The sequence below is a fragment of the Zingiber officinale genome, chromosome 4A (assembly GCF_018446385.1).
Source record: "Zingiber officinale cultivar Zhangliang chromosome 4A, Zo_v1.1, whole genome shotgun sequence".
Taxonomy (NCBI): Eukaryota; Viridiplantae; Streptophyta; class Magnoliopsida; order Zingiberales; family Zingiberaceae; genus Zingiber; species Zingiber officinale.
The window spans coordinates 103396124-103420955 of record NC_055992.1 but is presented as its reverse complement, the minus strand read 5'-3'; the positions used below and the strand labels follow the sequence as shown (position 1 = coordinate 103420955).

Sequence of the window (24832 nt, the reverse complement as noted above, 5' to 3'; positions counted from 1 at the left end):
GATCTATCCCTCCTATATGACGGGAGTGACATCGATATTCTTGATAGAGTGAAACCACTAAGTGCATGACCATGCCCAAATGAGTCAATATGAGATATTGAGCTCATTTGATTGAGTGAGTCTACTTGGAGTTCAAGATTTAGATTGATTAGAGGATGACACGGTCTATGCCTCATATTGATCAATCTAGATGTCTAGGATAGAAGGACAATGTCATATATTGTGAGGAGTCACAATTAGTAGTCACAAGGTGATGTTGGATCTCAACATTCTTGTAACTTGGGTAGTAATGATGTGTTGCTAGATACCGCTCATTTCTTATGCTTCTAAATGGGTTTAGGAGCATTGTCAACATTACAAGAACCTATAGGGTCACACATAAAGGGTAATTAGATGGAGATTAGGTTCATTTGATGAACCTAAAGGATTAGGTTCATGTGATGAACCAAATTGGATTAAGAGTAATCCAAATTGAGCTAATTGAGTTGGACTCAATTTGGTTCATGTGTTAAGTGAGTCTAATTTAGACTTAGACTCATTTAATTAATTTAATTCAATGAATAGAGATTCATTAAATTAAAATTGACTTGAACCAATGGTTAGATTTGATCAACCATGGGAGAGAAGTGGTCAAGTTTGACTTGACTTGAGAGGAAGATGAAGGGTCAAGTTTGACTTGACCATTTGCCACCTCATTGGTGAGTTGCCATTAAGTGGGCCAATAATGATGTGCCACATCATCAAGGCTAACACATGTGTGTGCCACCCCATGAGGGAAACCAAGAGTTGTGACTCTTGGTATCCCATGGAGGTTTAAAAGCCTTCTTTTCAATGTTGTCGGCCACTTAATTCAATTAGGAGCTTTTCATTTGGTGAGTAACCTCCTTCTTCTTCCTCAAGCTCTCAACCTCTCTCCCTCTCCTCCTCCTTGCCGATACCATCAAGGGTGCTAGCACATCCTAGTGGTTTCTCTCCATCTCTTGCTTGTGTGGACACACATAGAGGAGTATCTACTTTGATACTCTCGAGATCCGGCGAACCTTGGCTGAGCGGGATTACGCGAAGGGCTTCGCATCAAGGATAACCTCTTTTCTTTTGTAGATCTAGTGTAGATCTAGGAGTAGAAAACATGTAAATGAAATTTTAAACTTCGCACGGATCTAGTGGCATGGGGATTTCGAGGTTTCCGCAACGCAAAAAACGGTTTTTGCAGCCCGAAAAACCCAACAGTGGTATCAGAGCCACGTGCGAAGCGTACACATGTTTTAATTTGTATTTTTATGAAAATTACAGATCTGTGAATTTCTATAAATTTATTATTTTTAAAGATTTTATGGGTATTTTTCTCGTAGAAGCGAAGCACAAGTGTTTAGACACTTGTAGGCTTCGACTACCAAGAAAATATTTCCAAAACGGTAACGTTTCGCCCCAAATCGTTTTGGGAAAGTAGACTAAGGCGCTGTAGGATCGCTTAGGAACACTCGCGATGGTTATATCGCGGGTAGGAGTGCTGCCCCTGACCCCGCAAGGGGCTTCGTTCCGCGATTGCGTCCAAAAGTCGCTAAACGGGACCGCCGGGAGTTTTTTACTCATAAAATTGTAAAAATTGTAGAAAAAATTACAAAAATTTATAGAAATTACATAATTTAGAATTATGTATTATTTTGTGATGGTCATGGCCCAAAAGATCCAATTAGATTGAAAATTTTGTGTTGTAATTCATATTATGGTCTGCGTGCCATTTTCTGTGATGTGCGTGTTGTATATGAAACGCAACCTGCGCGTCGTGCCTTTCCTATTTTTATATTCCTGTTATAAATAGTTTAGACTAGAATGTAACTCGAGTTTCACCTTTGTAATGTACAAAATGGAGCGGTGGAAGGTCCACTCGAGACAGAATTACGAGGAGGGCGCGAGCAATACAAGGTGGTCAAAGGAAGGAGCTTGAGAAGCTGTTGACCATCCGATCTTCTCATTGGCTTGGGAAGATCGTAATAGGGCCATGACTAATCACAAAATATTTAATTAATTGCTTGTGTGTGTGTATATGTGATGCATGCTAGAATAGTAATTAATTAGCGCCTCGATGATTAGATTAGATCTAAATCGCATACATGATGCACCCTAACGATTAGATTAGATCTAAATCGAGTATATGATATACATCGACGATTAGATTAGATCTCAATCGCATCAACTCGAAATGCCTACCATGCCGTGATACCCATCACTACCTCGATCGCATGTTGTTGTTGAATTTGCCAAAGCAGAGCAACGCATACTATCTTGGTAGGGTGCGGAGGGACAATCTTGGTCCCGCCTATCAACGAATGGGTGAGTAGAACTCAATTAGATCGAGTAACTAGTTAACTCAATTGGATCGAGTTTAACTATAGGCATTTTTTAATTGTTGGTAGATAGGACAAAATCACGTTTATATTAACTCTTAGGTGTATTATCCAAAACTAACTCGAGTTTTAATATAAATGCGGATCTTGATCCTATAAATAAGAGTTGCATAGAGATGTAATTGGTAATTAGTTACCTACCGATCATACTAAGTCTTGGGTGTTTTAGCCAAAGCTAAATCAAGGCATAGTATGATGTGGATCTTGTTCCACATGAATTATAGAATTCAGTGGGAGCATCATTTAATTAAAGGCCTAATTAAATGATTACTAGAATATGATGTTTATTTATTTTCTGCAATTTCTGTTGTAGATTGCCATGACGTCAAATACGAACTCTTTCTCCCTGCGTTCCGTCTTTGAGAAGGACAAGCTTAACGGAGCTAATTTCCTGGACTGGTACAGAAATATGAGAATAGTTCTCACTCAAGAAAGAAAACTGTACGTTCTGGAGCAGCCCATTCCGGAGGCACCTCTTACCACTGCCACGCGAGCTGACCGAGATGCTTACAAGAAGCATCAAGATGACGCATTAGATGTGTCTTGTCTCATGCTCGCAACAATGAACTCAGAGCTTCAGAAGCAACACGAGTTGATGGGTGCTTATGATATCGTTGAACATCTTCGTCAACTGTATCAAGGACAAGCAGGACACTAGAAGAGGAACTGCACAGGATACCTGGAAGATCTTAAGAAGAAGAGAAATAAGATTTCTACTTTAGTTATACATGTTATAGAAGTCAACCTCTCTATTTCTTCATCGTGGGTATTAGATACCGGATGTGCTTCTCATATCTGTACTAATGTACAAGCGCTGAGAAATAGCAGAGCATTGACGAAGGGCGAGATAGACCTACGAGTAGGCAATGGAGCACGGGTTGCTGTTGTTACTGTAGGAACTTATTCTCTATCTCTGCCCTCTAGGCTTGTACTAGAATTGAATGATTGTTGTTATGTGTCTACTTTGACTAAGAACATTATATCAGTTTCTTGTTTAGACAAAAAATGCTTCTCATTTATAATAAAGAACAAATGTTGTTCAGTTTATTTAAATGATATGTTCTATTATAGTGCACCTCTGATGAACAGACTCTATATTCTAGACCTTGAGAACCCTATCTATAACATAAGTACCAAGAGGTTCAAGTCAAATGACATGAACCAAACCTATCTCTGGCAATGTCGCTTAGGTCATATAAATGACAAACGTTTATCCCAGCTCCATAAAGATGGTTTGCTGGACTCATTTGATTTTGAATCATATGAGACATGCGAGTCATGCCTTCTAGGCAAGATGTCCAAGACTCCCTTTAGTGGACACAGTGATAGAGTGACTGACTTGTTAGGTCTTATACATAGTGATGATGTATGTGACCCTTTCAATGTCACTGCTAGAAGTGGTTATAGGTACTTCATTACATTTACTGATGACTTCAGTAGATATGATTATGTGTACCTGATGACACATAAGTCAGAATCCGTTGAAAAGTTCAAAGAATTCAAGAATGAAGTACAAAATCAGCTTGGCAAGAGTATTAAGATACTTCGATCAGATCGAGGTGGTGAATACCTTAGCCATGAGTTTCGTGACTATCTAGCTGAGTGCGGGATTCTATCTCAACTCACTCCTCCTGGAACACCACAGTGGAATGGTGTATCCGAAAGGAGGAATCGTACCTTATTAGATATGGTACGATCTATGATGAGTCACACAAATCTTCCTTTGTATCTTTGGGGCTATGCTCTAGACACAGCAGCCTTCATTCTCAACCGAGTTCCATCTAAGGCTGTAATAAAGACACCATATAGGATATGGACTGGGAGAGATGCCCAGGTGTCTTTTATGAGGATTTGGGGTTGTGAGGCTTACGTTCGATGTCAAGTCTCGGACAAATTGGGACCCAAATCCGATAAGTGCTATTTTATTGGATATCCCAAGGAAACGAAGGGATAGTACTTCTACATTCCCAGTCAACACAAGATAGTTGTGGCAAAGACTGGGGTATTTCTAGAAAGAGATTTTGTTTCTAGAAAGACTAGTGGGAGTACGTTCGATCTTGAAGAAGTTCAAGATGTGGACCATAGCATAGAAGCCTCGATGGAAGTTGAATTGGAACCACAAAGTATTGTGGATGATGTTGTTCCACAAGGAGTTGAGGAATCATAACCAGTTCAAGTAGACTTACCTCTTCACAGGTCTGATAGGGTACGTCGTCAGCCTGAGAGATATTCATTTCTCTTGTCTGACCATGATGACGTTATGCTCATTGAGGATGAGCCTACCTCCTATCAAGAAGCTGTGATGAGACCAGATTCCGAGAAATGACTAAAGGCCATGAGATCCGAGATGGAATTCATGTACACTAACCAAGTATGGACTTTAGTTGATCCACCTGAAGGGGTAAAACCCATTGGGTGTAAGTGGGTCTTTAAGAGAAAAACTGACATGGATGGACTTATTTATAAGGGTCGCTTGGTAGCTAAAAGTTTCAAGCAAATTACCTTTTCTCCAGTAGCGATGTTTAAGTCCATTCAGATCATGCTTGCTATTGCAGCGTACCACGATTATGAGATCTGGAAGATGGATGTCAAAACCGTGTTTCTGAATGGAAACCTGCTCGAGGATGTGTACATGACACAACCTGAGGGTTTTGAAGATCCACAGCATACTGGCAGAGTATGCAAGCTGCATATGCCCATTTATGGACTAAAGCAAGCTTCTCGGAGCTGGAATCTTCGATTCGATGATGTAATCAAATAGTTTGGTTTCATCAAGAATGAAGATGAGCCTTGTGTCTACAAGAAGGTTGTAGGAAAGACAATTGTCTTCCTTATATTGTATGTGGATGACATACTACTCATTGGGAATGACATCCCTTTGCTACAGTCTGTAAAGACTTGGCTAGGGACTTGTTTCTCAATGAAGGACTTAGGTGAATCCATCCGCATTCTAGGCATACAGATCTATAGAGATAGATCTACGAGATTGTTTGTCCTAAGTCAGAGTACATACATTGACAAGGTATTACTTCGATTTGCCATGCAGAACTCCAAGAAGGGATTTCTGCCGATGTCACATGGTGTAAGTCTTTCAAAGACTCAAAGTCCCTCTTCTAGAGAGGAGAGAGACCGCATGGATCAGATTTATTATGCTTCAGCCATAGGATCTATCATGTACGCCATGATATGTACTCGTCCTGATGTCTCGTATGCTTTGAGCATGACGAGCAGATACTAGTCAGATCCAGGTGAAAGTCACTGGATAGTAGTCAAGAATATTCTTAAGTACTTAAGAAGGACTAAAGAATATTTCTTGATATATGGAGGCGATGATGAGCTAGCTGTAAAGGGTTATAGTGATGCCAGCTTCCAAACCGACCAGGATGATTATCGATCGCAGTTAGGGTTCGTGTTTTGTATAAATGGTGGTGCTATGAGTTGGAAGAGTTCGAAGCAGGACACAGTCGTTGATTCTACAACAGAGGCCGAGTATATTGTTGCATCAGAAGCAGCAAAGGAGGCAGTTTGGATCCGCAAGTTCATCACTGAACTTGGGGTGGTTCCTAGCATCGCTGACCCTATTGAGCTCTATTGTGACAACAATGGAGCAATTGCGCAGGCTAAGGAACCTCACTCACACCAGCGAACCAAACACATACTACGGCGCTTCCATCTCATTCGAGATATTATCGAGAGAGGAGATGCGAAGATTTGCAGAGTACCCACAGAGGCAAACATCGCAGATCCCTTGACCAAGGCTTTGGCACAGAGAAAGCATGATAGTCACACTAGGTCATTAGGCCTTAGAGCCTACACTGATTGGCACTAGTGCTAGTGGGAGATTGTTAGTTAGAGCCCTAGAGCCAATCATTTGATGATTGTTGTATGGACTCGTTGTATCATATTCTTGTATATAAATAAAGGCATTTATTTTTGGTTATTATACTTACTTGTATTGGTGCCAAATAACTAAGTATAATAGCGTCCTTGAGTAAAAGGTTCTTACCCATATCAATCAATTGGTTGAATCGAGAGTGAGATGATATAGGGAACATTACTCTTAATCATTCCTAGTCAAGTATTAACATTCAGGGACAATGTTAATGCGACAAGACTAGCATGTAGGACAACTCGACGACTTGATCTCACAAGTCATGGATATGGAGATAACAAGTTGACACATGGGTATGCATTGGAGAATGTATACTGAATGACCCGCCATGAGAAAGTATCATGGATCGTTATATGAGTGTCATATACTTTCTAATGTGGCTATTAGTATGACTACTAGTCCTTGGACCTGAAGTCACTATGATTACCTACATAAGGAATTACGTACTTTGGCTTCGTCAAACGTCACCCATAACTGGGTGGACTATAAAGGCGATTACTGGGTATGTAACAAATTATGCGGAGGGATGTGAGTAATGTAGATGGGATCTATCTCTCCTATATGATGGGTGTGACATCGATATTCTTGATAGAGTGAGACCACTAAGTGTATGACCATGCCCAAATGAGTCAATATGGGATATTGAGCTCATTTGATTGAGTGAGTCTACTTGGAGTTCAAGATTTAGATTGATTAGAGGATGACACGGTCTATGCCTCATATTGATCAATCTAGATGTCTAGGATAGAAGGACAATATCATATATTGTGAGGAGTCACAATTAGTAGTCACAAGGTGATGTTGGATCTCAACATTCTTGCAACTTGGGTAGTAATGATGTGTTGCTAGATACCGTTCATTACTTATGCTTTTAAATGGATTTAGGAGCATTGCCAACGTTACAAGAACCTATAGGGTCACACATAAAGGGAAATTAGATGGAGATTAGGTTCATTTGATGAACCTAAAGGATTAGGTTCATGTGATGAACCAAATTGGATTAAGAGTAATCCAAATTGAGCTAATTGAGTTGGACTCAATTTGGTTCATGTGTTAAGTGAGTCTAATTTAGATTTAGACTCATTTAATTAATTTAATTCAATGAATAGAGATTCATTAAATTAAAATTAACTTGAACCAATGGTTAGATTTCATCAACCATGGGAGAGAAGTGGTCAAGTTTGACTTGACTTGAGAGGAAGATGAAGGGTCAAGTTTGACTTGACCATTTGCCACCTCATTGGTGAGTTGTCATTTAGTGGGCCAATAATGATGTGCCACATCATCAAGGCTAACACATGTGTGTGCCACCTCATGAGGGAGACCAAGAGTTGTGACTCTTGGTATCCCATGGAGGTTTAAAAGCCTTCTTTTCAATGTGGCCGACCACTTAATTCAATTGGGAGATTTTCATTTGGTGAGTAACCTCCTTCTTCTTCCTCAAGCTCTCAACCTCTCTCCCTCTCCTCCTCCTTGCCGAGACCATCAAGGGTGCTAGCACATCCTAGTGGTTTCTCTCCATCTCTTGCTTGTGTGGATACACATAGAGGAGTATCTACTTTGATACTCTCGAGATCCGGCGAACCTTGGACAAGCGGGATTACGCAAAGGGCTTCGCATCAAGGGTAACCTCTTTTATTTTATAGATCTAGGAGTAGAAAACATGTATATGAAATTTTAAACTTCGCACGGATCCGGTGGCATGGGGATTTCAGGGTTTCCGCAATGCAAAAAGCGATTTTTGGGGCCCGAAAAACTCAACAATACAAACAAAATAAAATACATCCCGCACATGCTGCAGAATGCGTTCGGAGTAAATTAAGAGAGAGGGATGTTGAAATAATGACTTATCTCAGAAAGGAACTGGGAATCATAAAATGTGAGCTAGCTTTAAGTTGGTCCTTAAAGAATGTAGCAAAGCTCGGAGGAGGGCGATGAGTGTCATCCTGGGACGTTGGAAGGCGAATGTGGTGATTCCTAGGGATTTCAAATGAAAGACAAAGGACTTCTTGATCACTATGATCAAAATTCGAATGAGTAAAAGTATACCAAGGGACAATAGATTCTTGAGACATGGGAGAATGCAATAAGGCTTGGTTCCTTGCCCAGTGCTAAGGTCCTCAGTACAAGGACAACTGGCCAAGAGGTCGGTCAGACCAAAGGAGCCTAGCGCTTTCCGCATGTAGTAAGACACCTACTATATTTCTAACCAGCCATCATCTATCCAGGTTTAAGAGTCACGACCGAACACAAGGCGAGTCAGGAATAATATCAAATAAGACCCGGGGACCTAGCGTCCCGCTCTGGGTGCCTAGTATACAATGGGTTAAACTGGCAACCAGTTAAACTTATGGGTCTTCATTATTCATTCTCACATCCTCCTATATATGGCAACCAAATATACAACTGACTAGAGTTACAAGGCTCAGTATCCTTATCTTTACCGAGCAAACATACAAGGCAATTTCAGAAGAAATCTGACCCGATTTATAGAGCTCATATATCACTTTAGGGATAAGCCTCCTAGTATAAGAACGATGGATGGAAAGTACCAATCGGGCCTCTCAGGGTTCAATTCCCCATTCTTCAGAAATAAGTATCTATGTATATGACCGGTCGGTGTTGTGAACCGTCTGGACCTAGGGGACTTGACTTCCTATTACTTCATAATCAGATTTTCAACATTACACAATATATATCCGAGCAGTCTTAAAGGTCGAACGTCCTACCATACTTAGTACTGCTTTTATATATATACACGGTCAGTTAAATATCCGACCGGGATATCTTCGGGGGACCACATTATCAGAGAATCACAACAGCTTATCAGAGAATAACAACCGCTTGTCAGAGAATATTTTCATATTATTATATGGGCATTCAATAGAACCTTCCTCAAAGGTGATTCTACATTTGCTATTAGCTAACACTTTATGACAACATATTCATTCAATCACATCATTAATGACGTTAGTTACAAAAAGGGTGCACACAAGTAACGGAAGATTCCTCGAACAATGACTATATGCCTTCCACAATACATATTCTCTTACTCGACAACTTCTGACACCCGACATTCTCTGACACCTTATGATTGTGGAGATTATTAGAGGTGGTATATAAAGGGGGTCCTCTCCAATGGTAAGGTACACATTGGAACATATTTTTACTACGCATACGTTCTGTAACACATCTACTATTCAATTTTTCGCTCGGACATTATACTGATTTGAGCGTCGGAGGGTCTTTGACAGAGACCCCTTCCCTGATTTTTGACACTGACATTTGTCTACTCTCTCGAGTGTGTGCATGAAGGATTTGCACTCTCGTTTGTTGCCCCTGCTCCAATGTAAAGTCTTCGTTTAATCAATCTCACAAGTATCTACTCAGCACTCCATTTCTTTAATTTTCAGATAACATCAGTAAAGTATAAAAAAAAGTTATAGGAAATTTTTTTTTATTATAAAGAGAATATTTTTTTTTTTAATGTGACATTGATTTGGAAGCTCCCTAAATTCTTATTTGGAGATTTCATTATTAAAAATGCCCTTATGCACCCTTTCTTGAAAAAGTGTCCATATATCATGTAGCAGTTTTGGAAATAAAGAGGCATAACTCTTGTCCAAATAAAGATGCACCTATCCTAAACAGTGGAGGCTGATTTATGACCAAATGATTAACATATATATATTTTGTCTTCGAGCCATTGCCCCTAATATGCATCGTCCGAGTCACTTCCGTGACGCCGAATCATTGTCCTTATAAATCTTCCGAGTCATCTTGGTCTCGGCACGACCCCACATGTCTCCGAATCATTTTATTTCTCTAGTCATCTAATCTTATGTCTCGGCATAACCCGACGGAGTTCTTCTTGTTATCCCACGATCTTAGAGTCGAGTTTCTAAAAGGACTCGGCCACTCACAGGGACAACCCACAGAGTCCTTGAAGGACCGGCTGAGTCGTATGATGAAAATCAAAATAAAAAGAGTTGATGTAGATATTGCCTTTCAGCAAATTTAGACCGAGCCCATATTACTTACACCCTGACACGACCGAATCGACTTTCTTCCCTATCACATAAGATTTGTGTCCGATCGTTCTGCGTGTGAGAGAGACTACTTGTAGCTTGACTGAGAGCCTTGTTAGGTTTTAATTAGGTGTAATGCTGTCGTAGGCTTCGGCAACGAGCCGGGGCACTGGGTGGGCCATCAACGGCACCGCCCGCTGCAGCGTCAGCCCGTAGGCCTCCTCCATGTCCAGCTTCTCCGGCGTCTGCCCCTCCGGCAGAGCCCAGTCGAAGGCGTGCACCAACGTCGCCGTCATCAGCTGCACCATGCGTATCCCCAGACTCATGCCGGCGCAGATCCGCCGCCCGGCGCCGAACGGGATCAGCTCGAAGTCGTTCCCCTTGAGGTCGACCCGCTCGTGCTTGCCGCCGGGGAGGAACCGGTCCGGTTGGAACTCCGCCGCCAGAGGGCCCCACGACGCGGGATCGTGAGTGATGGCCCACACGTTCACCAGCAGCGTCGCGCCCTTGGGCACGCAGAAGCCCCCCACCTCGCACGCCTCCGCCGCCACCCGCGGGAGAGAGAGCGGCGTCGACGGGTGCAGCCGGAACGTCTCCTTCACCACCGCCTGCAGCAGGGTAAGATTCGGCAGGTCCGCCTCCTGCACCAGCCGCGCTTTGCCCACCGCCGCATCCAGCTCCGCCTGCAATCGCCGGAGCCAGGCCGGGTGCCGGATCAGCTCCGCTAGCGCCCACTCCACCGTGCTCGACGAGGTGTCCGTTCCGGCCGTGAATAAATTCTGCTCAAAAAATCAAAATTAAGTCGTTCTTCATTTTTTTTTTTTGGTTGAATATTCGTGATCGATCGTTCATGTTGATAACATAGAAGACAAATTTAACCCGCACCAGTAGCAAGGCCTTGATGTTGGTGTCGGTAAGCTTGCCGCCCTCGCCTTCGTCGTCCCCTTTCTCCTTCAGAGCTATCAGAACGCTCAACAAGTCCCTCCGTTCTCCTTCTCCTCTGCCGGCGGCCACCTCCCCACGGCGGTGCTCCACCATGATCCCGTCAAGCATCTCGTCATACCTGCGGTGCAGCCGCTTCATCTGTGCCACCACGCCCTGAGGGTCGAGCCACCTCAGCCACGGCACGAAGTCACCGACGTTGAACTCCCCGGCTAGCCTCATCAGCTCCACCACCATCTCTTTGAACTCGCCCGACTCCGCGCCCTCCTCCTCGAACACCCGCCGCCCCAGCATGGCCCGCGCCAGCGCGTTGGTCGCGCACACGTTCACAGCCTTCCCAACGTTGACCTCCGTCCTTCCGTGGACGAGCGCGCGCACCAGGAGCCCCACCTCACCCTCGCGAACCCACCGGAGGTCGCCGAGAGCCTTAGCGCTAAAAAGGTGGACGGAACAGAGCTTACGGAGGTAGCGCCACCGCTGGCCGTAGGGCGCGAAGACGAGGTCCTGGTAGTTATAGGCCACGTGCTCGGCGCCGGAGTTGGGCGGGCGGTCACTGAAGTTGGCGTCATGCACACGTAGGAACTGCGAGGCGACGTCGGCGGATGCGGCCACTACGACTTCGCTGACGCCAAAGCGGAGGCGAAACAGAGGACCGTAGATCTTGGACAGAGCATGGAGGGTGCGGTGCGGCTTGGCGCCGAGCTGGGGCAAGTTGCCGAGAACCGGCCACCCGCGGGGTCCGGGAGGGAGCTGTCTGGCGCCGCCGCCTCGAGGCGTCGGCTTGTAATAGAAGAGGAAGAAGCAAGAGAGAAGAATGGGGATGAAGAGTAGGAGAAGCTCAAACATGGTTGTTCAATCTGCCTTGTCGATAGCATGGAGCTAGATGGCCACTCGATCGGTTTATAAAGCGGAGTGAGGGGAGGAAGACAGCGACCGAGTGCTGAAGAAAGCCGTTTGGACGAGCAGGAACGGTCGTTGCATACTTGCATTTCCTTCTGGAGAAGGGGAGATGTGGCAGCGCCGTTTCCGCACGTTATACCAACTACCTCTTCTCCAATGGTCGTTCAAGTGTTTTCCTATGCGCCGTTTACTCGTCAATGCCGACGCCCGCTGTCCTTGTTGGCTTGTTAAGTAAGATAGAGCACGTAAGATACGAGAATCGGTTTCTTACCAGCGGCCTCGTTTTTTTATTTACTGAAAAAACACTCTAATTTTAAAATTATAAATAAGAGTACAAGAAATAATATTATTGTCTTTCTATCCCCTAAATTCATACTAGTTTTTATATCAGATGCAACCTACATAATAATAAGATCTAAAACTAATGCTCTTTTTAATAGAAAGGAAATAATATGCTCTTTTTAATAGTTTTAAAACTAATGCTCTTTTGTTAAGTAAACCTTTTGGTAAAAAGAGAAAAATAGGAATTATTATTTTTATGAATTTGTTATTGTAAACTAACTGAGTTATTTGTATTTAAATAATATATAAAAGGTGCAATACTTGATATAATAATAATGAATGTGGCACGCTATCTTATTGTTATTTAATAATAACAAAAAAAGACTTAATAAATTATAATTAATTTACAACGAGTTATTTTTTTATTATTTACTAACTGCTCGTGACGAAAGATTGATTGCACGGAAATCGGGACCGCATTCTTTAATTTAAAATAATAATTCCTAAAATAAAGAAAAGGGTAAGAAAAATAGTGTTATATAAATTTGTCACGGTCAGCCGTCAATAGAGCCGTCAATTTAGGTTGGACCCGTCGAGTTGGTCCACCTTATCAAATAATTTAAGCAGATCGGGTTGAAATTTTATCAACTCAAGTCCGCCGTGGGCCGGCCCGCCTAGGCCCGCGACCCGCACGGGTCTGCCCGCTCGAGCTTGGGTTGGCCCGCGGGTTGAAAAATACATGTAAGCTAAGTTTTAGGCCAATTTATTATCTTTCTTTGTTCTAATTTTGAAATAAAAATAGTACTTTTCATCCAACATAAGTACTCATTTGTATTCATTTATATTTAAAATACATGTTTATGTATATATTTAATTGTAGAAAACTTTTTTGAAATAAAATGTCGAAGATATGAAATATTTTTTATTTTTTTAAAAAAAAATTGATGGGCCCGCGGGTTGACCCGCCAAACCCGTAACCCGCCTTAAAATGGGTTGAGTTGGAAATTTCCCAACTTGCCATATTGGTGGGTTAGTCCGCCCTGCCCCGCCAAATGGTTAGCCCATCACGAACTGCCCCGCCCCGTCACAAATTGATCCGTCTGACAACTCTAACCGCCCAGGTGAGCAAAATTTCAGCTGAATCAAAATAATTGATCGAAGTGATTGATTATAAATTTCATTCGATTAATTAGAAAATTAATACGAGCACTAAAAAAATACTAATTTAACAATGAATTTTAATATAAAAAATATTATAAATTAATAATAAATTTTATGATAAAAAATTTTATCTCTAAATTAGTAACAAAAAATTTTGTTGAAAAAATTGTTGCTAAGAATAAATTTGTCAATAAATTCATCACAAATTTATGATGAATATTTAATTCGTCGTCAAATGGATGATGAATTCTGGATTTGTAGTCAAATTTAAAGATTTTCATCAAATTTAAAGATGAGATTTCAAATTTAGCGATGAATATGAATTTCATCATCAAATTTAAAGATTTTTGTCAAATTTGAACATCAAGCGGGATTTCAAATTTGTTGACGAATATGAATTTCGTCGCAAATTTAGCAATGAATATGAATTTTGTCGCCAAATTGATGACGAATATAGAATTCATTGTCAAATTGACAACGAATTATAATTCGTCGCCAAAAACCCTAACTTAACGCTTCGGCTCCCTCCCTCATGTTGGGACACTTCGGAGCTAGGGGTAAGTAGCTCACTCGCTTCGAATGATGATGATTTGTAGCGGAATACTTGAAGCAAGTTCCTCCAATACTAACAAAATGAATTTACTTGTTATCCACCTCAAACGAGGTAACTAATCCAAGGATCTGACCATCTCTCGCACATCTACTGTCAAAACACTCATTCTCGGAAACACTCCGAAGGTGGAGAAATCTCGTACAAGCTCTCAACAAGAATACAATACATAAAAGAAGTAAATACAAGAATACAAATGGAAAACCTCTTCTTGCTTGATTTCTTGTAGCTTGTAAACACCTCTTGAACCTTGGAAGTGTAGCAACATTTGCCTCCAAGAAGCTTCAAGAACTGACGGTGAAGAGTGGTGAAATCATGGACGAGAGCGCTGATAAAACAGTGTCGACCAAACCCTTTTCTAGGGGTACCGTTGGTGCCTTAATTGCTTAAGTTTTTCCCTTAAGTGATTTCACCTCTGCAACCTGCTTAAAACGGCTAAATTTTTCAGCTTAATCAACTACCTAAGTCGATTAATCCTTGTCGAATCGATTAGTTAGATCGATTCAATAACATTCTGTTCGATCATGAGAAATGTCATAAGTGATTAAGCCTTCTTTCTTAATTGCTTACCGTAGCTTTTGTTTCCTCCCAAAACTATCTTAATCGATTATGTAGGATCGATGCTTGCTAGAGAGGAAGGAGTCTTTTTCACTCGTTTCAGAAAATACATAATTATGCAGCGGAATAAAGAACAAGTAAAACAAAGCTAACACCTTTGGTTTTACTTGGTTCGGAGCCTGTGATGACTCCTACTCCAAGGTCCGCGATCGTTAATCACTTTCGTTGGTAAATCACTAATAGTTCGAACAAAGATTACAAATTTGAAGAACAACAGTAATATAATAAAGTTACCGACAACACTAGAAACAAAAGTCATTCGTCGATTGTCGAAGTAGCGTAGAAGAGAGCAACAGTTGTTCGTTCTTGATCTTAGAATGTCATTTTTCTGTTCTTCTGAAGCTGTTGGTCGACCATTCTTTATAGCCGAGCTAGAACTGATATAGATCCACTAATCTCGGGATTAGTCTTTGACTCGACGCTTATCGGTCAACTGACTACTGTTCGACCGATTGATCCTGCTTGAATCGGCCCGGCTTCCAATCCAGGTGTTGCTGCTTGGATAAGTCCTCGTTCGGTCGATCGATCCCACCGTTTGGTCGACCGAACCAGTTGACCTCACTGGCTTATCTAAGCTGATCAACTCAGTCCGAAGCTAATCCACTGTTCGGTCGACTGAACCACAAGTTTGGTTGACCAATACTTCGGTTGAACCTTATCAGCTGGTTGGAAATCTACTCTGCTTGCTTGGAGGTTCGGTCTGTTGGTGTAATATCCCTCAGGCCAAAGTTGACCTGGTTGACCAAGCTTGAGTCTTGATTTGGGTTTCAATGTTTGACAATACAAGACTTCGATGATATGGACAAGTGCAGGTGCAGTTGTTCATTTGGGGAAATTGTTTGGTGCAATTTCCCTCTGATCAGGGTCTGATCAGGTTGATTGAAGAAGAGTCAAGTAGGTCAAGGTTGACCAGATATTTGACTGAGAAGTCCTAACTGGGATGTTACGCAGAAGGAAAATCCTGGTGAGTGAAGCCAGGTGAAAGACCTAGTGAGTGAAGCTAGGTAGATAGAAAATCCTAGTGAGTGAAGCTAGGTGAAAGACCTGGTGAGTGAAGCCAGGCAGAAGTGAAAATCCTAGTAAGTGAAGCTAGGTGAAAGACCTGGTGAGTGAAGCCAGGCAGAAGAGAAGTTCTAGTGAGTGAAGCTAGGCAGAAGGGAAGTCCTGGTGAGTGAAGCCAGACACGGGGAAATCCAGATGGGTCAAGGTTCACCAGACATATGGTGAAAGTTCAAGTAGGTCAAAGGGATTGACCGGATACTTGGCACGATGAGGAAAAGTCCAAGTAGGTCAAGGGAGTGACCAGATACTTGGCACGATGGAGAAAAGTCCAAGTGGGTCAAAGGGATTGACCAGACACTTGGTGAGAGAGTCCTAGCTGGTCAAGGGTGACCGGATGCTAGGTTTTATGTACCAACAAGTCATGGTTGACTGGATGTTGGTTTAGGGGGCTTTGGACTTGCTTTTGGGCAAAAACCAGGATCTGGATTGATCAGCGGATTGATCCAGCAGATCTGGATTGATCAGTGGATTGATCCAGCAGATCTGGATCGATCAGCCGATCATTGGATCATGCCCAATCGATCAGCTGATCGATCGGGTGAGTTCCCACGAACAGAACCCCTTTGGATCAATCCGTGGATCGATCCAGAGGTCCCAATCGATCAGTGGATCGATTGGGAGCTGCTGTTTATGCGCGATAAACCCTGGATCGATCAACCGATCGATCCAGGCTATTCCAGAGAGCACAGAGGCACTCTGGATCGATCGGTTGATCGATCCAAAGCCTCCCTGATCGATTGGGAGCAATCCAATCGATCGGGATCCGACCGTTGGCGTCGTATTTAGCTGCAGGCGAGCGTTTCCTTCAGCAGAACTTCACCGATTCATCTCCGATCCTTACAGCATCTCCACAGCAACTCTTTAAGGTTCAGATCGTTAGTTCTTGAAGGATCTTGGAGAGACATCCAAGTCAAGAGGCGAGAACACAACAAGAAGAAAAGCTAGGGTTAGGGTTTTCATTGCTTATCTTGTAAGATATTTCTTATATCTGTTTTCCCTTTGCTTTCTTCTTGTATAGAGAGATTGTAGGGCTTCTCTGCCTTTGGTAGTTACCATAAAGGAGGGTTATTCATAGTGGAGGGTGTGTGCGTGTGTGGATCCTTGGACTAGTCACCTCTTGTGAGGTGGATACCAAGTAAAATCTATTTGTTAGCGTTGTATGCTTTTGTTTCTTGTATTTCCGCTGCATATCTCTGAAGAAACGAGCAACGCCGACGACGAGCATGCGAAGAGCTATTCACCCCCCCCCCCCCTCTAGCTACTTTTTGGTCCCAACAAGTGCTATCAGAGCGAGGCCGCTCTTCACCGGAATCATCGTCGGAAGGGGCAAACAAAACAAGCAAAGCTAGAGGGTGAAGAAGTTAAAGAAATTCTACAAGTCGAAGACTTCATCAAAAGGCTCAACTTCAAGATGCAATTCCAAGATGGACTTGGATTTGATACAAGGGTGGTTCCACCGTACACATCCACAAGCTTCGATTCTTGGAGATCAAGAATCGAAAATTTCTTGATGATGGAGATAGAGCAATGGTTTGCTCTCATGGAAGGATTTGAAGCTCCAACAAACTCCAAGGGCAAGCCTCTCAAGAAAAGCAAATGGAGTCAAGAGCAAGTTCAAAGGAGCAAGGCAAACGATAAAGTGACCAAGCTTTTAGTCAACTTATTGCCAAGCAATATTTTGGCTAAAGTTGGAGAATTCAAGGATGCCAAGGAGCTTTGGAGCAAGTTGGCATCAATTCATGAGATCCCCTCCACTGTACCGAATCAAGAGGAATCCAAAGAGGGTGACTCATTGGAGCAAGATCAAGAGGAGGACTCTAAAGTTGAGAGATGCTCAACTTCCGAAGAAGAAGTTCAAGAAGAAGCTTCATCTTCGAGGGAATGCAATGAAGGGAACAAGAAGGGAGCATACTCCTTGTTCCATGTACAAGATGATGAAGCCTCCACCTCTAGGATTGAGGGGGAGCAATCTTTGGTGACACCGGATCAAGAAGAAGGAGAAGCTTCTACATCCGGGTCAAAAGAAGAAGAGGATGATGAAGCTTCCACCTCCACAAGTCAAGCAAAATCAAATGGAGGAGTATCATCTTCGGATCAAGAGGAAGCTTCTACCTCCGGATCAAAAGGAGAAGATGTCACCCCTACAAGCAAAGGTATAACAATTTCAATTAATAATAAAAACCATATTATATGCTTTGAATGTAGGGAAAAAGGGCGTTACAAAAGTAAATGCCCTAAATTGGTCAAGAAGAAGGGCCAAGTGGCACAAAAGAGCAAGGAGAAGCCCAAGGAGACCATCCCCGGAACAAAGAAGAGCAAGGAGTACATTGTGTGCTTCTTGTGCAATCAAAAGGGGCATTACCGAAGTCAATGCCCTAAGGGGAAGAAGAAGGTGGTTAAGGCTCTTGGAGGAAGCTCAATTCAAGGGGGAGCCTCCAAGGTAAAAAGAAAGGTAACTTTTATTGAGTTTAAATTATGGTAAAGAGCATGCTAGTACTAACCTATATCATTTTAATGCTATTTACCATGAAAATAGGAGGCATGATAAAGTTAAAGAAAATCATGTAGCTTTTCATGCTAAAACCACTACACCTAGGGCTAGGAATGTAGATAAAAATCTAGGCAAGAACACTAAGGTCAATAACTATAAGCCTAGAAATAAAAATGTTCAAAGATTAAATAGAAAACCTAAATCTAGGGATTTATGGGAAGAAAATCAAGTCTTGAGGTCAAGACTTGATAAAATAGAAAAGACCCTAAAAAGGATGGAAAATATCCTAAAAGGGCAAAATGAGCAAAACCTAGGTTTAGGAGTGCTACAAGGGTCATCCAAGGGCCATAGAGGTTTGGGATACAAACCTAAAATCAAAAAGGATGTACCTACTTACCATAGGGTTCCATATACCTATGGAACTAACCCTAAGTCTAGAGGTCAAGTCAAGGATACAAGGGAAGTTATCCCTAGAAGTATCTTTGCAACGACAAACGTGACTAAGACCTCTAAGAAGGCTAAGAAAGTCACTAACAAGGTCACAAGGGAAGCAATCCCTAAGGTTGACTTAGAAAAGGTGACCAAGGCTTCTAAGAAGCCAAACAAGGTCACTAGGAAGGTATCTAGGGAAGTTATCCCTAGTGAATACCTAGAGCATCCAAGGAGCACCAATAGGTTTTGGGTTCCTAGGAGCATCTTCTCTACCCCATAGATGGGTTAGAGAGTGTCAACTGTAAGAAGAAGGGTAGTAAACCCAACTTTGAAGAAATTGACACTCAAGGAGCATTTTCAAGGTTATTATCAACTTTTGAAAATGAAATGGATTTATGATTTACTCCTTGAAAGAGTAAAATGTGCCAAATTTGAGAAGTTTTGGTTTTATTTTAAAATGGCACATATTGGAAAATCATAAGACCTACCAAGTTGGGATTTTTGTATGTTCTTAGGAAATTAAAGGCAATTTGAGCCTTAATTTAAAGTGTTACTCTTGTGGGAAAATGAAATATGCCAACATTTGAGGAATAAGCTTAATTTCAATTGGCATAAATTAATCAAGAGAATTAGAAATGCCCATTTAGGTTTTGGCACTCTCTTGAAGCACTTTGGGCAATCTAGGGTTTAAGTTTTAGGATTAGCTAAGATTAAGGATACTTAGATAGGTAATCTAGGTATTTTATTTATGCTAAACTTAGCCATGATTATTTGCCCATTATATGCCATGACATCATGTTTTATTTTTGTACTCATGCCTTATCATGAAAATACAAAAATACCATGTCATGTCATATATAAATCATGTAGTTATAAGAAAATTTTCTTTTAAAAATTATTTCTTTTTTATGTATGTCATAAAATTATCATGCATTATGCTTATTTCCTTCAAATTAAGGACAAATGACATTTATCAACAAGTCAACAAGTGATATCCTAGGTGGATGTTCAATATCCACAAAATGCCTAGATAGATATGCATGATCCCTAGATTAGGGCAAAACCAAATTTTACATCTCACAAAGACCTATAAGATGACTTGTATGTGTTTTGTGCACAATAGATACAAGTGAGACGTTAGGATGATGAACAAAACTCAACATGTTAATTTAGTGCATTTCTTTGAGTTTTAAGTTCATCAAAACACATAGTTATGTGTTTTCTCATCATTAGGAAAGCTAATGTATAAGTCATGTGCATTAAGCCCAAGGAACATGGTGGGATATTGGTTTTGAAAATCATTTTAAAATGCTTTTGGCAAACCTTGATGAAGATTATCTTTTGATAGTAATCATCATTGAATAGTTGAGCACAAACTAGAAGAAAACACTAAAGTTTTTACAAGTTTTCTAGTTTGTGTCAATCTTAGAAAATATGAAGTATTTTCTTATAAAATTATTTTTCCATGATAATATATGCCATAAATAATGTCTACACAAATTTTCACAATTTTTGGATTTTTATAGATTTTTCTAGGGGTTTCTGAAGTTGACTGAAATGGAATTTCAGCAACTATCAGAACTCCAATCGATCACCCGATCGATTAGAGTGCCTCAATCGATTGGGCGATCGATTGGGAAGGCAAATCCCGCAAGAAGAAACTCACTGGATCGATCCACCGATCGATCCAACCCTTCTGAATCGATCAGTGGATCGATTCAAGCTGGTTCAATCGATTGGAACCCAACTCCAATCGATCGAAGATGCTGATTTTGGTTGGGAAAGCTTATTTTCAGCATTTTGAACCTATTTTAGTCTAGGTAACCATTCCTAACCCCTTAAAATACATTTGTATACATAAAAAGGGTGTTTTCATGTTGAAAACAAGGAAGGATTGGCTAAGGAAGACTAAATTGAAGTTTAGGTTGAGGTTTGATTCAAATTTTGAGCTTTTGAACCTCAAAACTTCTAAATTTGGGGTTCCTAAAGGTTTAAGGATTCCAAGTCATTGTTGGTGCAATGAAAGAAGGTACGACCATGTCTTTAGGGGGAGGTACTCTTTAAAGACATGAAAATTATTTTTCATGAACCTTGGAAGGTGGTTAACCTTCTTTCAAGTAAAATGCTCAAGGTTAAGCATTGGATTAAAATGGAGAGTGGATATCTTCATTGTTTAAGTTATAAATGCTCAAGGTTGGCATTTGTCTACATTGGGGGAAAATGTAGGGTTGATAATGAAGGGTATGAGACCTTCATTATCGTGTTGATCACAACGAGTGAAGTTGTGAACAACGATGAGCAACTCTTCAGGGGGAGAGTCTCAAAAGGGAGAATTTTCAACAAGTGAATTTGTTGATGTGTGCCAATAGGGGGAGAATGTAGGGTTTAAGTTAGGTCTGCATTCTCTAGGAGGGAGTTTGCCTTCTTAGTAGGAAAATGTAGGGTTTAACTTACGCCTTCATTACCTAGTGGCATGAATGAAGTTAAGGCTATGGGATTAGCCTAACTTAAATGAGATATTGTCAAACATCAAAAAGGGAGAGATTGTTGGTGCAATATCCCTCAGGTCAAAGTTGACCTGGTTGACCAAGCTTGAGTCTTGGTTTGGGTTTCAATGTTTGACAATACAAGACTTCGATGATATGGACAAGTGCAGGTGCAGTTGTTCATTTGGGGAGATTGTTTGATGCAATTCCCCTCTGATCAGGGTCTGATCAGGTTGATTGAAGAAGAGTCAAGTAGGTCAAGGTTGATCAGATACTTGACTGAGAAGTCCTAACTGGGATGTTAGGCAGAAGGAAAATCCTGGTGAGTGAAGCCAGGTGAAAGACCTAGTGAGTGAAGCTAGGCAGATAGAAAATCCTAGTGAGTGAAGTTAGGTGAAAGACCTGGTGAGTGAAGCCAGGCAGAAGAGAAGTCCTAGTGAGTGGAGCTAAGCAGAAGAGAAGTCCTGGTGAGTGAAGCCAGGCAGGGGGAAATCCAGATGGGTCAAGGTTAACCAGACATCTGGTGAAAGTCCAAGTAAGTCAAAGGGATTGACCGGATACTTGGCACGATGAGAAAAAGTCCAAGTAGGTCAAGGGAGTGACCAGATACTTGGCACGATAGAGAAAAGTCCAAGTGGGTCAAAGGGATTGACCAGACACTTGGTGAGAGAGTCCTAGCTGGTCAAGGGTGACCGGATGCTAGGTTTTATGTACCAACAAGTCATGGTTGACTGGATGTTGGTTTAGGGGGCTTTGGACTTGCTTTTGGGCAAAAACCAAGATCTAGATTGATCCAGCAGATCTGGATTGATCAGCGGATTGATCCAGCAGATCTGAATCGATCAGCCGATCGATCCAGCAGATCTGGATCGATCAACCGATCGATTGGATCATGTCCAATCAATCAGCTGATCGATCGGGTGAGTCCCCACGAACAGAACCCCTTTGGATCGATCCAGAGGTCCCAATCGATCAGTGGATCGATTGGGAGCTGCTGTTTGTGCGCGATAAGCCCTGGATCGATCAACCGATCAATCCAGGCTATTCCAGAGAGCACAGAGGCATTCTGGATCGATCGGTTGATCGATCCAAAGCCTCCCCGATCGATTGGGAGCAATCCAATCGATCGGGATCCGACCGTTGGCGTCGTATTTAGCTGCAGGCTAGCGTTTCCTTCAGCAGAACTTCACCGATTCATCTCCGATCCTTACAGCATCTCCACAGCAACTCTTTAAGGTTCAGATCGCCAGTTCTTGAAGGATCTTGGAGAGACATCCAAGTCAAGAGGCGAGAACACAACAAGAAGAAAAGCTAGGGTTAGGGTTTTCATTGCTTATCTTGTAAGATATTTCTTGTATCTATTTTCCCTTTGCTTTCTTCTTGTATAGAGAGATTGTAGGGCTTCTCCGCCTTTGGTAGTTACCATAAAGGAGGGTTATTCATAGTGGAGGGTGCGTGTGTGTGTGTGGATCCTTGGACTAGTCACCTCTTGTGAGGTGGATACCAAGTAAAATCCATTTGTTAGCGTTGTATGCTTTTGTTTCTTGTATTTCCGCTGCATATCTCTGAAGAAACGAGCAACGCCGACGACGAGCATGCGAAGAGCTATTCACCCCCCCCCCCCCTCTAGCTACTTTTCGGTCCCAACACGGTCAACCGATCCCCGATTCGATTGACCGATCAAGGTCGAAACTTCAACCTACAAAATGTTAGTTTCTCTGCAAAATAGAGTTAGACAAATAGCAATGGACCGACACCTACTATTCTCTCTTAGGGGAACGCGCCCTCACCTACTTCTCTCAGGAGAGTTACCTTTTGCCAGACCAGTCCTTCAGACTAACTGGACTTTTGCTCAGCGCCCGAGATTTCAGGTCTTCATGCTAGGCGTCCGCTCCATCACCCGCCCAGACTTCCACCTAGTCTGCAACGTAACCACCAGAATTTTCACCTAAAGTCCTTGACTCTAGGATTTCGCCCAAAGTACACGACCCGTCAAGACTTTCCAAAACCTAGGGTTACCATCTCCTAGGACCTAGGGTTACCTCCCCTAGGGTTTTCCACTTGCCTAGAATTCACTAAGATTTTTGCCTAAGTACACTTAGAACTTTCCTGCACATTTGGTTCAACACTTGTTAGATCACAAGATAACTTAACTTTGAACCCTTTGTCATTATCAAAACTCAGGTTCGATCATCTGGTGCTCCCTACACCAACAATCTCCCCCTTTTTTGATTATGACAACCTGGTTCAAAAGTTAAGTAAACACATATAGTATTTTCAAAGAAAAAATATGGCAATTTTCATACTAAAGCAATTTTACACTAAATCAATTTTAGCTCCCCCTTTATTTATCACTCCCCCTTAAATTTTGACGGACCATTCTCTCCTCTTTTGCCATATTCAAAAAATAATTTAGGGAAGAAAAAATACTTAATTTTAAATTTTAATATTTTGGCAATGGGAAAAACAAATTGCAAGTAGGGAGTTTAACATAGCTAAAAACTGTGAAAAATCTTTTGAAAAATACTTAAGTTTTAGAAGGCTAAAAACATAGTTTTTGAAACTTAGTTTTCAAAAATTTATAGCTTTTAATTTATACACCTTAGCCTTTTTCTAAAGCTTTGAAGGAATATGTAAGGTTTTGAGAAAGGACTTAGCTTTTTCTTTTGATCAAAAGCTTAGTAAAAAAATATTTTTTCAAGTACTTAGCTTTTACCAAAAATTTAGATAAATTTAAGCTTTGAAAATGACTTAGCTTTTTCAAAAATATTGGCTAAATTTAACTTAGAAAATGACCTAGTTTTTCTAAAAAAAAATTAGCTAAATTTAAGTTTTTGAAAATGACTTAGCTTTTCCAAAAAAGTTAGCTAAATTTAAGTTTTGAAAATGACTTAGCTTTTTGAAAAACTTAGTTAAGTACATTAAAACTTAGTTAAAAATATTTTTTCAAAAACTATTTGAACTTTCTTTTTGAAAAATTATCTTTTCAAAAAAAAAGTTAAATTTCCTTTTCAAAAATAGTTAAAACAAAAATAACACTAATTTTTAATGTAATATTTGAAACACTTGGGAAAGTATATTTGACAAAGATTTAATAAAAAACCAATTTTTAAAACTTTGCAAAGTAAGATTTTCAAAGATTGTCAAATAAATTTTGAAGCATTTTTCAAGGTAGTTTTACAAATATTTTTCAAAAGATTTTAAGATTTTTTTTATGATAAAATGTCAATTTTAAAACAAAATCTCCCCATTAACTTAATATTGTTTTAAAATAATCATCTAAAATTGGTCCTTAAATGTCTTATGGGTATATCCAAACTAATAGTTTAAACATATTTTCAAAGTATATTTTTAAAATATATTTTTCAAACCTTATTTTCTATAAAATTGAAGGGGAGTCTTGGCACAACGGTAAAGTTGTTGCTTTTGACCTAAAGGTCACGGGTTCGAATTTTGAAAATAGTCTCTTGTAAAAAAATAGGATAAGGCCGGGCTACCCTTTTTTCTATAAAATTTAAAA

At 41.0% G+C, this 24832-nt stretch overlaps 1 protein-coding gene across 1 annotated transcript; it reads right to left on the bottom strand.

Annotated features, from left to right (window-relative positions):
* Nucleotides 1-10268: 10268 nt before the first annotated feature.
* LOC121970404 (flavonoid 3'-monooxygenase CYP75B137-like) lies at nucleotides 10269-12327 on the bottom strand. The gene is made up of 2 exons (XM_042521113.1): nucleotides 11214-12327; nucleotides 10269-11107 (listed from the first exon to the last, which is right to left on the bottom strand). The coding sequence occupies exons 1-2, from the start codon at nucleotides 12114-12116 to the stop codon at nucleotides 10451-10453; spliced, it is 1560 nt and encodes a 519-aa protein (XP_042377047.1). The 5' UTR covers nucleotides 12117-12327; the 3' UTR covers nucleotides 10269-10450.
* Nucleotides 12328-24832: the final 12505 nt, after the last annotated feature.

Bases quoted from the DNA above. Each gene is read 5' to 3' on its own strand.
- LOC121970404 (XM_042521113.1), bottom strand. From the start codon at position 12,116: ATGTTTGAGCTTCTCCTACTCTTCATCCCCATTCTTCTCTCTTGCTTC. The intron at 11,108-11,213 runs GTGCGGGTTAAA...TTTTTTGAGCAG, and splicing joins ACATCAAGGCCTTGCTACTG to AATTTATTCACGGCCGGAAC.